The 15,969-nt window shown below is 46.8% G+C and overlaps 1 protein-coding gene across 6 annotated transcripts in view; it reads left to right on the top strand.

Annotated features, from left to right (window-relative positions):
• The window catches only part of ppargc1b (peroxisome proliferator-activated receptor gamma, coactivator 1 beta), a 57,497-nt gene that overhangs the window by 27,985 nt on the left and 13,543 nt on the right, over positions 1-15,969 (top strand). For all 6 annotated transcript variants that reach the window (XM_086305007.1, XM_086305009.1, XM_086305008.1 and 3 more), the window contains 2 exons: positions 10,669-10,854; positions 15,566-15,760. In XM_086305007.1, the coding sequence (XP_086161133.1) occupies positions 10,669-10,854; positions 15,566-15,760 (381 nt within the window). The remainder of the gene's footprint in view (positions 1-10,668; positions 10,855-15,565; positions 15,761-15,969) is intronic.

Here is a 15,969-nt window from a genome sequence, read left to right as displayed (position 1 = left end):
AAACAAAGACAAGCAATACATCATATAGTATGGCCAATACTATATTACATTAATTTTAAACTGTTCTTTCCTGGAAGACAGACCTCTGTTATGATGACATGAGGTGATGCATGAATTGATGACTGACATTTTTATTTAACTTCTTCAATCACAACAGTATATTTGAACATACACAATAGTTTATTTTTAGCTTACAAACATCTGAGCATAAAGTGCTGACAAGGAACCCTGGTGTAAACATTAAAATGAAAGTCAGTGCAATGTGCAGATTGCAGAAATATACATAAAAAAAAATCGGTGGCTTTACCACACTCAGTTTTTCGACATCTGTGAACTACTAGACAGTCATTAAATTAAAAAATAATATTAAATAAATAAAACTAATAAATAAAAATTGCACACATCTTACTGATCTCTGCAGTCAGTAACATTACACATAAAGTGCAAACATAATAGCAATTGTATAAACAATGAGTATGGCTCAGCTAGCCATAATCATCCTAGCTCACAGGTTTTTTGCTAGGAAGACCAGCATATCTACTTTTGCTGGCTTTAAGGATGAGCGAGTGCAGGTCACTATATTCCCTCCAGTGCTGAACAGACGCTCTGAGGGGGCACTTGTGGCTGGCACACACAGATATTTGCGGGCCATCTTGCACAGTCGTGGAAAGTGAATGTTGTGCACCTTCCACCAGGCTAAGGGATCATCCTCTCCGTCAATGACAGGGGTCAACAGGTAACTATTCAACTCTGCCTCCACGACATCTTCAAGTGGCAGAGGCAAAGCTGAAGAGGCCGCACTGGTCCTCAGAAGGTCGGGTAGGCCGGAAGTAAATGGCCGTGAAATTGGACGGTCTAGCCTTCTGATTAGCGTCACCGCTGTCTCGGTGGAGCTTAATAAACTCGGCCGTCTGCTTCTTGCTATCTAAAATATAACCAGACACTGGTGTAAATTCTCGACTGTCTCATACTTCTGTTTAATAAGTTTTCTGTTTGACGTTTAGTCAGTTGTGTGAAAACCAAGGAGGAACCCACCCGGGGGATTAATAAAGTTTTATTTTATCTAATCTAATAACTTTAATCTCAGCCAAACCGATTTACTCACGAACAAACAAAAAACTGAAAAAAGCCCAACAATAACATTTTTAGGTTGTCTAAGTGACTTATATATTACGTTTAACCCGAGCAGCGAAAGTCTGCGGTGATCTGAAAATGATGTGCCGGGAGTTGTGCCGTTCTCGGCCGCATCAGTAACCCTCGAGCTCCCGGCTAGCTATCGAGCTGGTGGGTAGCAGACGCCTCCGAAAACGTCGAAGCACTTTTGCAAATATGCGATATCTTGATAAACCGAGCAGATATTTGATGTTTACACAACTACTTTCTCGCCTGAAAATATGTTAAAAGTTTATTTTGTGACCCAGAAAGATTAGTATGAGTAATTTTAAAACTTAGTAGCGGCCGCCATTGTTGGAAACTGGAGTTTGGCTGGGCCGTGCTATGAATTCTGGGATATGGTAGGCCACGAAGGACACACCCGACCCATCCTTCAAATTCGGGGAAAAGGAGGATGCATTTGTCGGCTACATTCGGAGGAGTCTACGAATTTGGACAGCCTTCGGCGCGTCGCTGTGACGTAATCGGTCTACAAATGCGGCCTCAGGAGGATGCAGCCCATGAATTTGGACATGTCCAGAGTATAATCGCAGCCTTTGCGGTTAGAAAATTGCACTTGATCATGTCGCGATATTATCACAATTGCGATATATCGTTCAGCCCTAATCACCTCACAGGTGAAAGATGCTTCACCTGTGACGTCTTTGGGCAGAGCTCTCACACAGAGCATCCACCAGAGTTTTGGTCTGATCACACTGAAGGTCATGACCTTTGGTGCAGGCTGACACACAGACATAGTCTTGGCCGGCCGTGGCTCTTTATGACATCTCATCACCACCCAGAAATGAAAATCATGTTGAAGGACGGTTTCCCACTGCTGGAGGAGGTCCAGGGTTCCTACTGGGAGATTTAAGAACGGACACCTGTGTGAAGCCGGAGGAGAGGGTGGGGCTGTTCTCAGATCTGTGATCACACATTGTTTCAGTCCTGCTTTAAATATACAACATAAAAATGGCACCTCAGCAGGACAAGTCATTATACCCCACTACACACACACACACACACACACACACACACACACACACACACACACACACACACACACACACACCCTGAAGCAGCAGCAGTGATGGGAACAGCCAGTACTTCACAGCACTCTGGTTTAGCAGCATCTCACTTCCTCCTTCAGTTGGCCTCAGTTTTACTCATCACTATACACACACACGCGCACACACACACAGACACACACTCCTGTTTGTCTGGCAGCAGCTCCTCGAGTCAGCAGCACTCTGTGGAAGAACTGGTCATGAGACCAGGATAAGAGCTAAAGATAGTAACAAACACACTATGACAGGACACACACATATACACCTATTACAAGTGTGTGTGGTTTACACACACACACACACTGTAATAGCACATTTACGTTGTGTAAAGTTTCTTCTTTCTTCTCTCAGACAGAAAAGAGTAAGTCCAGAATCCAGACCCTGTTCCAGCTCTGAGCTGTTTGTCTTTGTAAGGAAACAGAGATCTGGGGGCGGGGCTTTCTCTTGTGCACAGACACACCTGTGACCCCTGTCCCATCAGTGCCTTGGAAATTCTGATGGACAAACGTCCCGTGGCTCTGTCTGAATGAGTGTGAAGAGCTCTGTGTGGTAGAGCAGGTCGTTTCCCTCCTGCTGCTGCTGCTGAGCTCAGGCTCCACCATCCTGCTGTTAGCGAAGGGCAGCCAATCAACAAGGATGAACTGAAGTTCTGCACGGAGGCTCGGTATCAGAGAAAGGAGGATTATTTTGAGCTGTGAGTCATGCAGAGCTGCTCTGGGAGTCCCCATGCAGCAGAATGGATGGATCAGAGATCTCAGCAACCAAGCTATGTTACAGCAGCCTGACAGAACCATGTTTGCATGTTTGTGGCATCATCTGCATGTTATTGGTCAATCAGCAGATTAAAGTTGAGTTTACACGGTGAGCTGTCGCAGGAGGAGGCGAGGGAAAAACGCTGTGGCGCTCAGTCAAGCTTCTCGGGACAAATGGACTAAACGCTCAGCCTTGGCATATACCCCTGTGAGCTTTCACTGTCTCACTTTGTGCCTCAATAATCAAACGGCAGGTAATTGGCTCTTTGTGGGGGGAGGAGGGAGGGGCACTTTTTTGTCTGCTGTGATTAAGCTCATCCTTTCTTTACCGGCTGCGTGGAAGTTGAAATCCTTCCACCGCTCGCAGGTGTGTCGCAGTGAACCTTCAAACAGACCCTGTGACTGCGATCAGCTGCAGGTATCACTGCGTCAGCTTGTGTTCTCCTGCTGTGGTTCTGTGGGCCGTCAGATTCCTGCACCAAGCACTTCCTGTCAAAGTGACTTACAACAAAGTGGGCATTAAAGGCCTTATCTCCTCCATGTCAGTTCTTTATGCGGAGCTTGGATGTGATTACACCTTCTTCATCCGCCGCCTCTCATCACCATTTTTCAGCTCTATGGGAGCGTCCGTCACCTCACCTTCACGTCTGTGCCACGCCTCCTTTTCCTTATTACTGAGCTTGGGTCATTTCAAGTCCCGATAAAATATGTTCATGATCGCACTAAAGCCACGGGGAGCAGACTAATCGTGGATTCGCTGCTCAGAGGATCAGGAGTTTGGGAAAGGTGTCGATCGAAGCATCGATTACTTCCTTTTGTGTTCCGGGATTATTTCAGTGATTCTGCAGTGAGTGCTGTTGCAACATCAGCTGTTTGGTAATCTCAGCTGATCTGGAGCTGCAGGCCCTGAGGGCAGCCCGGTCTCTGAAACTCGCTAACCTGGAAACACCACCCAGTGCTCCGCTCTCAGCCTCCTGCGGTGTGCAGTCTAGAGAGCCTGACCTTGTATGGTGTTGCTTGTGTGTGTGTGTGTGTGTGTGTGTGTTTGAGGGAAGTTGGGACAGCTCTCACATGACCGGACTTGTGACTGACCTTGCGCAACATTACAACAGGCCTGCGTCCAGCTGCCAGGACAGCAGCCGAGCTTTGATTCCTGCGTGTGGATCAATAAAGTTACACGTTATTATCAACGCTCCGCTATTTTTATTGTCGTGATTTTTGGCACAAAGTTTGGAGGAGGTGTGATGCATGTACAAAAACATGACAGCCTAATTTCACTCAAGTTATGAATCACCAGAGAAGCTAATGTTTGTACCAGTTGTGTGTGGCCTCCTCGCTCCTCGTGATTGGCTTGTGTCCTTTCTGGACCCGTCTGCAGATAGTTGTGTGTTCTTTGAGATTTTTCTTGCTTCATATTTTTCTTAAAGAGTTAAAAAAGCGTTCACCTTTGAAGGGTGACCTCAGCTAACGAGATGATTTCAGCTTGTGTAACTCTGAGTCCAGTGGAAAGACGCGGCGCTCGCGCTTAGCCAACCCAGAGATAAGCTTTGAGGAATCTGAGTGTTTAAAGATAGAAACGAAGGATGCTGGAGCTCCACCGCAGAGCCTCGCTGGCCTTTCCACATCCACTCTCTCCTTTTAGCCCAGATAGCTCTCCCACGTGCAGGCGTGCTATAAATAGCCCAGGTTTAATGCACGATTGTCCCGGCGGACTCTTCGTGTTGGTAGCGTCTCGCTGCTTTCGCTCAGGCACACATTAACCACAAATGGGTCCCACCACACCTCCACCCCCCAAAACAGCAGAATTACACAGTGAGGGCCTTCTGAAGGAGCTGATAGTGAGCAGATCTCAGAGGTCAGGCTCATTCATTTGCACATTACCTCTGCTGTTCCAGCACGAGGCGGAGGCTCAGCGCAGAGCCTTCGTCTCTTGTCTGTCAGTAACTTCAAAGATGTGAGTATTCTGCATTAATTTCATGCTCATTTGTTTAATCTGCCCGTTCGAGCAGTAACGGGCAGAGACACTCTGAGTGATGCTGACGGGCCGTGGTGTCAGGGAGGAATAAACCCGCCTCTGCTGCCGTTTGCTTTCAGAGAGGGGATGACGGAGTGCCGTGCGGTCACTCAGCAAAACCTCTCATTTAAAGTCACATCTCAGGCTCTTTGGCACAAGTCAGGACCTGCTTTGTGCAAAAGCGGGCACGTACGTGCTGCTCTCACCTTCTGGTCGCTTCCACTTCTCCCTCAACTGATGCTTGATGACTGCAAAAATTTGAGCCCTGACTTCGATCGGCAGGAGTCAAAGCTCCGCCTCCTCGCGCTCACCTGAACTCGACCCGATATGGGGTCAGAGTGTCAGAGCCGGTGTACATTCGCAGCAGTTGGAATAAACGTGGGGAGCGACAGAAAGGCTTCAATGAAACACGAGCAAACATCTGCTCTCAATCACACGCAGGTCAGCAGTAAATCACTGCATCAATGCCTTAAATGGGCGTCTGGAGGCTCTGAGAGCCTTCCTGTAAATGCTCTGACGCAGTTTGACTTTTGGACCTGCAGTGAATCCCCTCACCTGATTGGATGCTGCACACGTGTTTATGTTTGGTTTGTATCTTTGCAGAGACGGTTAACACAATCCTTCCTGGAAACAGGAGCAGAATTGCTCCTCGCCGAGCTGCTTCCTCCTCCCGGCGTCTGATTCATGTCGAGAAGCTTACAGTCTTTGTCGCTATTCAGAGTCAGTGCAGCACTACAAGCACGCCGCAGCCTCGTATCGCCTTCCGCTGCTGCAGCGTCACGTGTGCACTGATGTTCTGGGACATGTTCTACATACGTGGGATGTCCTCATGTGTGTGCCTGTGCATGCGTGTCATGTTCAGGGATGGTTTTATTGATTGATGGCTGTGGTGGAGGGAAGGGAGGATGATGGAGGGAGGAGTGGTAACATTCAATCAGACTGTCCTCTGATGGACGAGGGTAAAAAGAGTATACGAGGAAACTGTAAGTGGAGAAAAGGGCAGAGTGGCCAACGAGGGAAGGCTGCATGATGGTAGGAATGAAGAAAGGATGGGGATGAGTCAGAGCCACGTGAGGAGGATGTGAGCTGCATGCTGAGGGAGGTTCACACTCAGTTAGGTGAAACACACCTGCATCAGCAGTGGGGGGAGGGTCTTACCAAGGGCGCCCTCTCCTCTGTCACTCCACCTTTCCTCCTCCTCCTCCTCCTCCTCCTGCTCAGTGAAGTCATGACCGCTCTCCCCCCCTTTTCCCTTCGCTGACGTTATTCTGACCTACATCTTCCTTCCTGTGTCCTTCTTCTTCTTCTCTCCTTCAGCGCGTCTTCTGTTTCCGGCTCCGTTCATCAGCTTGTCCACCGCTCAGGTTCCTATGCTCTCTGCTGATTGGCTCTTTGATCATGTCTCATGAGTCGTTTATGAAACCGTAAACGCTATCAGCTGATCTTATCTCTTCCATGACCCAAATAAACACGCTGAATAAACACTCATAAACCGAGACGCACAGTGAGGCGGTGAGCTGAGGTTGGAGATCACTGAAGGTGTGTTTGTGTGTGTGTGATGTAACTATGCTTTGATTTAAAAGTGGGATAAAACACGCAGTCCAAAAACAGCCAAATATTAAAATGATGGGGCAGCGGGATGGGGAGAGGAGCGATGAGGCTTTTATCATTTCTGTGTTCTGGCTGTCGATCGAACAGCTGATTGGGAGAAATATACGAATACTGTTAATTGCTTTTATGAAAAATGTGTTGATTCATGGTGACCGTGAAGTAGAAGACGGCTCAGAGCTGCTTTGTTGTAGCTGGTGGTGGTCTGTCAGCTGGACAAGTTGCCGATGTGGACTGTGTTATGTGTTACAAACAGAAGCTCCTGCACAGTTCCAGAGATTCCCAGAGCTGATCTGAATGGCTCAGCATTGGGTCTGACGTAGAATAATGGATAATAATAATGGATTGGATTTATATAGCGCTTTTCAAGGCACCCAAAGCGCTTTACAATGCCACTATTCATTCACACACACTGGTGGAAGCAAGCTACGGTTGTAGCCACAGCTGCCCTGGGGCAGACTGACAGAGGCGAGGCTGCCATATCACGCCATCGGCCCCTCTGGCCAACACCAGTAGGGTAAAGTGTCTTGCCCAAGGACACAAAGCGACCAAGAGCCAGGACAGAGAGCCCGGGGATCGAACCGGCGACCTTCCGGTTACAGATACGCTTCCCAACCCCCTGAGCCACGGTCGCCCCAAGTGTGCTATATATACTTGATGTATTGCAAGTTTTTCCACATACGGTGGTTAAAATATCTTCTAGAAGAAGTTGCCGTGGAAATATAAATATAAATATTTCTGAAACATGCCGTAAAGCTGTTGCTGCAGTGCCATGAATTTATTCCAGCAGCTGAAAAGTCGTCCTCTGCAAAACAAACAAAGACTGTTTTAAACTTTGCATGTGAGCATCTCCATGTTATAAGCACAAAAGAGAACCTTTGCAAGTAAAGTCTCATTAATTCTTGTTTGTGATCGTTTGTTTGTCGAGTGTTGACCACAGAGACAGTCGTACTGTCACTGGTGAAAAAGCCTCTGTGTGCAGATGATGCTTCAAATGAAACATTTAAATTGAACGAGTGCAATTTTAGGCCATATGTGGTTAAATATAACATTAAAACATGTAACATAGTCTGACAGTGGGTCCAAGGGTTTCACCCTGATACCTAATGACAGGATACGCCTCCTCAGAGATGGTGGGTCTCTGAACTCGGAATAAAAAGTGTTCCTTTCATTGTGTGAGCAGAGAGCACTGCTCGTGTTGAACGTGTTAATTTGGTTAATTTCATCATCACATCAGTGGTCTCAGCTATGCTAGCTGAAACCTGATAGAAACGTGACAGTTGCTGCTGGGACAGAGTGTTCTGCACGCTCAGACACAAACGGCAGAGGACGAGTCGGCTACAAGCTGAGCTGCTTTGTGTTTGAGGAAAGCTGATCTGTTTGAATCAGTTAAATACGTTTAACTGGTCGACCCAGTGTGTGTGTTGTCGTTTCCTCATCATTCATAAAACAGGACATTGATTCTGTGTGTCGTCTTCATGCAGACGTTAAGGAAGGAATGTTTCCTCCTCCCTTCAGAGACCACGCAGTCATTTCCCATCACGGCGAGTCACGCACACACACTTCCTGCTCTTCGCAGTGACGTGGCTCAGTGTGTGTGAGAGGCTCGGCCTGCTGTGACTGTGAGCCACATGGTAAAGAATTTAGAGATGTGATCTTGAGGGTAAAACAAACTGAGCACAGTTTCCCTTTTCACATGTTCCTGAGAGCATTTCAGGAATTGTTGATTAGGAAGCGGGATCTGAAATCGTCTTGTATGGGCAACGGACATTTTCAGGGAGTGAGTTTTTCAGAGTTGGGCAAGCCATCGCTGAGGTTTTAGAGAAGTGTTTGGCAGTTCCTGACTTTATGAAGGGTGAAGGCTCTTGTTCCTTCAGGCAGAGGCTTCGTGTAGGTGTCGAGTGATTTGGTAATGGGAAATGATTCTTGAGGTCTTGTTACCTCAGATGTTGCGAGGGGTCAGAGGGTGCCTGCTGAGGTCCTTTATGTCCATAAGAGTTCATGTGGAGGTTCCTGTGATTTCATGTGATCGTAGGAGATCCTCGTTGTTGATTACTGCCTGGAAATAATCTCCATTCCTCTGCTGTGTGTCTAAGCCTAGGTCTCCTTTTTTTTTCTCTTTCGGTGTTTGCAGTGAGTGACGCGCAGAGCTCGAACAACTTTGAGATATTTGTCACTAAAGAACATCAGAAAACAAAGTTATAAGCACTCTCAGCACTGGAGCCCCCCAGGGGTGTGTTCTGAGCCCCCTGCTGTACTCTTTGTACACATATGACTGTGTGGCCACTACCAGCTCCACCACCATCATCAAGTTTGCTGACGACACCGTCGTGGTGGGCCTGATCTCTGATAACAACGAGACAGCCTACCTGAAGGAGATTAGGAATCTGGAGAACTGGTGCCAGAGGAACAACCTCCTTCTAAACGTCAGTAAGACAAAGGAGCTGATAGTGGACTTCAGCACTAAGCAGGAGAGGAACTACCAGACCCCCGTCATCAATGAGTGCCCAGTGGAGAGAGTGGACAGCTTCAAATACCTCGGAGTTCACATCACGCAGGACCTGTCATGGTCCTGTCACATCAACACCGTGGTGAAAAAGGCCCGACAGCGTCTCTACCACCTCAGACGCTTGAGAGACTTCCAACTGCCCTCCAAGGTGCTCAGGAACTTTTACTCGTGCACCATAGAGAGCATCCTGGCGGGAAACATCTTAACCTGGTTCGGGAACAGCACCATGCAGGACAGACGAGCTCTACAGAGGGTTGTGCGGTCAGCTGAGCGCACCATCCGCTCCGAGCTCCCTGACCTGCACTCAATCTACAGCAGGCGGTGCTGGACCAAGGCCAGGAAGATCGTGAAGGACCTCAGCCATCCCAACAACAGACTGTTCTCTCTGTTGAGGTCAGGAAAGCGATTCCGCTCCCTGAAGACCAACACAGAGAGACTGAGGAGGAGCTTCTTCCCGCAGGCGATACGGTCTCTCAATCACACCACCACACAGTACTGACCCACACATATGGTTCTTACACACACACTGGACTTTCTGGACTTTGGTTTTGCACAACACTGGTCACTATATTCTTCATTTCCGGTTAATACTTGTACAGCTGCTGTTATTGTGTATATATTTATTTATATTTAGATTTCTTCATACATTCTTATATAGTTCTATATTGTGTATTGTGTATTTTGTTGTACAGTTATTTTATTTTCAACTTTAATTTATATATTTATCTTTATCTTATTCTTCCCAGTTAAATTTACCCTTCATTCTAATTTGTGTTGTACAGTTATTTCATTTTTAACCTTAATTTATATTTTATTCCTTCCTAGTTAAATTTACCCTTTTTAATTTTTCATATTTATTTCCTTTCTTATTCATAGCCTTTTCCTTTTTTGTTTTCTTTAGGTCACGAGCAGTTGTCCAAGCATTTCACTACATATCGTACTGTGTATGACTGTGTACGTGACAAATAAAATTTGAATTTGAATTTTTATATCAACCATCCACCTCCTCGGTCAGAATACACATGCAGCTCAGTAAAACCAGCACTCATCACATGTGTCACTGTGACCACAGTGAGACGTGCATTAATAGATGATGACCGTCCACACTGGGCGACTGTACATGTGACAGACAGTCTGTGCGATCCTGGTGTTGAACCTCCTCTAATGTGGAAGCCTTATTACATCTAATGAGCAGCTGTTGATGAGAGCTCCTTGTGATGCTGACAGCGAACAGTGATTTACAGTGCAGACTTTTATCCAAAGTGCCTCTCACTTTGAGAAAGGGCGGCTTGATTGGAACTGAAGCTCTGACAGTACAACCACACAGAAACATTCAGACTCATCGGAGTCGTGGAAGGAGAACCATCTCCACGTTTGTGTTTCAGAGAGCACAGATAGCATCATCCACTGCTTAAGGCAAAGCAGAACAAAAACACTTTTACCCAGCTGTGATCTTTGTGACTTGTGCTATTTTTTGTATCCCGAAAGAACCCAGGCTCCTGGGAATGCTGCTTTGATCTCAATGTTTAACTAACGTGACCTCTCCTTCTCTTTTTCCGTCCTCAGTATGGGGAGGAGGAGGTGTGTTCGGACCGTCTGGACACCGACTTCCCGGACATTGACCTCTCCCAGCTGGACACCAGCGACTTTGACAGCGTCAACTGCCTCAGCGAGCTGCAGTGGTGCAACGATCAGTCGGCCAACGCGTCGCCGGCCTCCATTCACTACAGCACAGCAGACGAGCTGTTCGAGGTGAGGTTTCTGTCCTGAAGCCGGCGCCTCTTCTCGAAAATACGTCTCCTTTTTCGGTGTCTTTCTTTCTCATACCTATGCTCGTTATCTTTCTATTCTTGGAAGAGCTGGTGGTCAGAGGGAAATGAATCTTCGTCTGTTGTTTAGTGTTGAGACAAAGTTGGTGTTGTGTGAAGGACTTCTCAAATACTCCCTGCTGACTCCTTTAGCTGCACAGTGTACAAAATATATGCTCTGATATTATTTTAGTGAACTGAGGCGAGCACGAGGTGTTAGGCCGGAATCAGCTGGCAAACATGTCCACGCGCTGCAGGCTTGTCTCAGCACTTCACACCAAACAGAGGCTGAATCTGTGCTTTTTGTTTTGGCACCTTCTTGTTTTTTCAGACCTTTTGACCAAAGCTGTTGTTTTATGAATTAATTCAGCTGTTAATTGAATCTCACACGTGCCTTTCGTGGAATTGGGTCTCAGAAGCATGTTGTTAGAGAGCCAAAGTTTCCTATGCTGAAGTGGGTGTAAAACCCAAACCCCTGTCTTGACCCTTGTGCTTAGATGTGGACATGCAGCGTGTCTCTGTGGGCCCAGCCAAGAAAGTAGTTCCCAGTTATGCTGCGTGTAACACGATGATGCAAGCAGCACATCTGCTGGGCCGCTGAAAGCCCGAGGCTCCGGTGTCTGGTGCCCTTCCGGGATGAATTCAAGGAATACCCTTCTAATCTTTCTTTATCTGCGAGCCGGCCCTGGATCATTGATCGTCCATAGGTTTGCAGTCCCTGCAAAGTCTTGCAGTCCCATTATGGAGGCTAAATTGAGAGCACCTCGAGAATAAAAAGACAATAACGGAGAGATAAAGTAGCATTTAGGTCCACATCATCTGCTGTGTAATGCAAGTCTGCTGATGGAAATTGCTTTGATGCTGCAATGTGCCACAGAGAGTATTGGTTAAATGAAGACAGGCAAAGCATTATGGGAATTCAGGTAAATAAACACCCACAGCCCCTGTCTGCACTCTGAGCGCCTCAGTTTTATTCTTACTTCGATCCACATTAGCTGACGCCTGAGCGACTCTTTGACTTCCTGTTGCTGACACGAAACTAAACTTCACAAGATCACAGACGCACAACACAGACAGTTACAGACGCAATCATACAGCACAAACACAATCACAGACACACAACAGACACAGTTACAGACACAATCATACAGCACAGACAAAATCACACACACAGTCGCAAAGACACAATCATGGACACAGGTGTATTCATACTGAGAAGTTACAGCAGTGAGATTCTTCATGTCTAACAGCAGCCGACTAATAAGAAAATACACGAAGAGGAAACGGGCGCGTTAATCTCACCGTTTTTCTGGTTCTTTGTCTCGATCAAACACTGCAGCTGCTTTACTTCCCGGCCTTTGTGGTATCGGGAGCTCTTTGATGGCTTCATGGCACTTTTTCCTTTCTGTGTTTGTCACCAGTAACTGCTCCTCCTGATGCGTTCTGGTCTGTGTTCACTCATTTTTCTGTTTCTGCAAACTCACTCTGCACATGTACAGCTTTGAAAAACACAGCACCCCCCTTCATTCCTCTGATATGTTATATTTCAGTCAATACTATATTGATCAGATTAAAACAGCAGTGTAGATGGTCAGACCGCGTTTGATTATGAATACGAGTAATGAATAGAGTGATAAGCAGGCACATGAAGCCCTCCCAGTGTCTCTGCCCCTCTGCTATCAGTCAATATGGTGCTTATTTACGGTCGCGTGTCGCAATCTCATCCCCAGCTGGAGGTTATCGATCGTGTTTGTGTGACTTAATTTAACCTCAGAGTGCAGAGATCAGGAAAGGAAAGAGCAAATTGATTTAGAATTATGATTTTAGCAATAAAAGCCCACACATGCTCAGTGGACATCTATTCAGCTGTTCGTGTGTCAGCCAATCACACGGCAAGACAAGCTGCTGAAGCTCAGACCGAGCATCAGAATGATGAAGAAAGAATGTGGCATGGTTGTTGGTCTGAGTGTTTCACACACTGATCTCCAACCATCTCTGAGCTCAGAGGAAATAACCAGCCAGCAGCAGCTCTGTGGGAGGAAATGACTCGCTAAGGTCAGAGGAGGATGGACAGTCTACTTAGAGCTGATAGGAAGGCAGCAATAACTCCAGTAAGCACTCGCTACAACCAAAGGTCGTGTCCAAATTCATGGGCTGCATCCTCCTGAGGCCGCATTTGTAGACCGATTACGTCACAGCGACGCGCCGAAGGCTGTCCAAATTCGTAGACTCCTCCGAATGCAGCCGACAAATGCGTCCTCCTTTTCTCCGAATTTGAAGGATGGGTCGGATGTGTCCTTCGTGGCCTACCATATCCCAGAATTCATAGCGCGGCCCAGCCAAACTCCAGTTTCCAACAATGGCGGCCGCTACTAAGTTTTAAAATTACTCTTACTAATCTTTCTGGGTCACAAAATAAACTTTTAACATATTTTCAGGCGAGAAAGTAGCTGTGTAAACATCAAATATCTGCTCGGTTTATCAAGATATCGCATATTTGCAAAAGTGCTTCGACATTTTCGGAGACGTCTGCTACCCACCAGCTCGACAGCTAGCCGGGAGCTCGAGGGTTACTGATGCGGCCGAGAACGGCACAACTCCCGGCACATCATTTTCAGATCACCGCGGACTTTCGCTGCTCAGGTTAAACGTAATATATATAAGTCACTTAGACAACCTAAAAATGTTATTGTTGGGCTTTTTTCAGTGTTTTGTTTGTTCGTGAGTAAATCGGTTTGGCTGAGATTAAAGTTATTAGATTAGATTAGATAAAATAAAACTTTATTAATTCCCCGGGTGGGTTCCTCCTTGGTTTTCACACAGCTGACTAAACGTCAAACAGAAACCTGATTAAACAGAAGTATGAGACAGTCGAGAATTTACGCCAGTGTCCTGTTATATTTTAGATAGCAAGGAGCAGACGGCTGAGTTTATTAAACTCCACCGAGACAGCGGTGACGCTAATCAGAAGGCTAGACCGTCCAATTTCACGGCCGTTTACTTCCGGCCTACCCAACCTTCTGAGGACCTGGCCCACGTAGACTGCGAAGGCCGGGTCCTCAGGAGGATGCAGCCCATGAATTTGGACACGACCAAAGTCTGCAGAAGAGCGTCTCTGAACCTTGAAGCAGATGGGCTCCAGAAGCAGACGACCACACCAGTGTCACTGCTGTCAGTAAGAACAGGAAACTGAGTCTATGGCTAACACAGACTCTCAAACCTGGACAACAGAAGCTGGAGAAACGTCTCCTGGTCTGACGAGTTTAAAGCATGGATCCATCCTGCCTGTGTCCGTGTTCAGGCTGCTGCTGGTGTGACTCTCAGTACCAGCTGAGCATCGTTTAAACTCCGTAGCCTGGCCGAGTGCTGCCGCTGACCACGCCTATCCTTTATGACCTCATTCCACCGTCTTTAGCAGGATAACAAAGCTCCGTGTCTCAAAGCTCAGATCATGTCAGACTGGTTTCTAGAACATGACTGTGAGTTCACTGCACTCAGGCAGCCTCCACAGACACAGATCTCAGTCCTGCAGAGCAGCTTTGAGATGCAGGAGACACATCTGCATCAGCTGTGTGATGATGTCATAATGATGTCAGTCTCTGAGCAGCTTGTTGAATCTGAGCCATGAAGAGTTAAACTCAGTACTAGCAGATGTACCTAACAAAGTGTAAGTAAGTAAGTGTCTGTATTTTGATTGTCAGGTAAATGTAAATCTGTTTTTCTGTGACTGTTAAATTAAGTATTGCTTTTAGCCAATCAAAGGCTTTCCTCTGCTGATGTAGCACTGTGTAGATTCCCGCAGAGAAGACGTGAGCTGGCCTGAAGATGGAGAATAAATGTAGGAATAAATAGTTTTGGCAGCTGGGGACAGATGGATCTGGATGATAAAAGAGAGAGACAGATGAATGAAGCTCGCTGGCTTCCCGTAGGCCAGCCGTGCTATCGCCTCTCCACCAGACTCTGCTCTCAGCAAGATGGCAGCTCATCAACAGTAAACAACTCCTGTGTGGATGTCACAGGAGGGCCAGCGGTGGAAAGAGAGCTGAGCTTGGACTGAAATTACACATAAACATTATTTTCTTCAAACGAGACAATGTTCATGCTGAAACATTACAGAAGTGCACATGCAGCATTGCAGAGAACTCAGTGTCGTACTGACGGAGATAACAAGGTCAAAGGTCAGAGTGGAGTCACCTGACCTGTGATGTTATTGTGATAAATGACACAAACAAGAAGAAAGAGTGATCAGAATGTATGGGGCATTGTTTGAGGAGTGATTCAGCTCCCGAAGAGTCCTTCAGTCTGAGAACCAAGACATCTGTCTATACATCCAAGCATCCATCCATCCACCCATGTATACATCCATCCATCCATCCATCCAAACATACATCTATACATCCATCCAAACATACATCTATACATCCATCCATCCACCCATGTATACATCCATCCATCCATCCAAACATACATCTATACATCCATCCATCCACCCATGTATACATCCATCCATCCATCCAAACATACATCTATACATCCATGCATCCATCCATTCATATGAATGTGGTGATGGTGATAGATCTGGTGTGGTGGATTAATAGTGGGTCTCTGAGGTTTGTATCGGTGTTCCTGATCCCGCCCATGTTCTCTTCCTGCAGATAGAAGAGGAGAACGCGGCTCTGCTCGCCGCTCTCACCGACAGTTTGGATGGGATTGTGGATGCCGAGGTGGGTGGACTCTCTGTGTTCCCCGCCCTGGGGGAGGAGCCCAGCCAAGAAGAGGAAGATGGTCTTTCTCTCAGCGCCGAGGACTTCAGCCAGCCTCTGGGGTCCGAGACCGAGGACCCGTCTCTGGTAAGAACACAGAGCGGCGTGAAGCAGCATCAGAACTGTTTCTTTTGTCTCTATTCTGGGTCTGGACCTCAATTTTCCACATCTCCCTCTGTTATGTTTGGTATACAAAAGAGAAACAGGAGATGAATATACCAAACATAACAGAGGGCTGTTATGTTTGGTATTCATCTCCTGTTTCTCTTTTGTCATTGGTCTGCAAATCAAACGTC

This window comes from Aulonocara sp. 'chitande type north' Nkhata Bay, linkage group LG2 (genome assembly GCF_057382095.1).
Source record: "Aulonocara sp. 'chitande type north' Nkhata Bay isolate Kocher_YH1m ecotype deep benthic linkage group LG2, A_spYH_male_GT1.1, whole genome shotgun sequence".
NCBI lineage: Eukaryota > Metazoa > Chordata > Actinopteri > Cichliformes > Cichlidae > Aulonocara > Aulonocara sp. 'chitande type north' Nkhata Bay.
The sequence above is the reverse complement of the archived record's forward strand: the minus strand, read 5'-3'. Positions and strand labels throughout refer to the sequence as shown.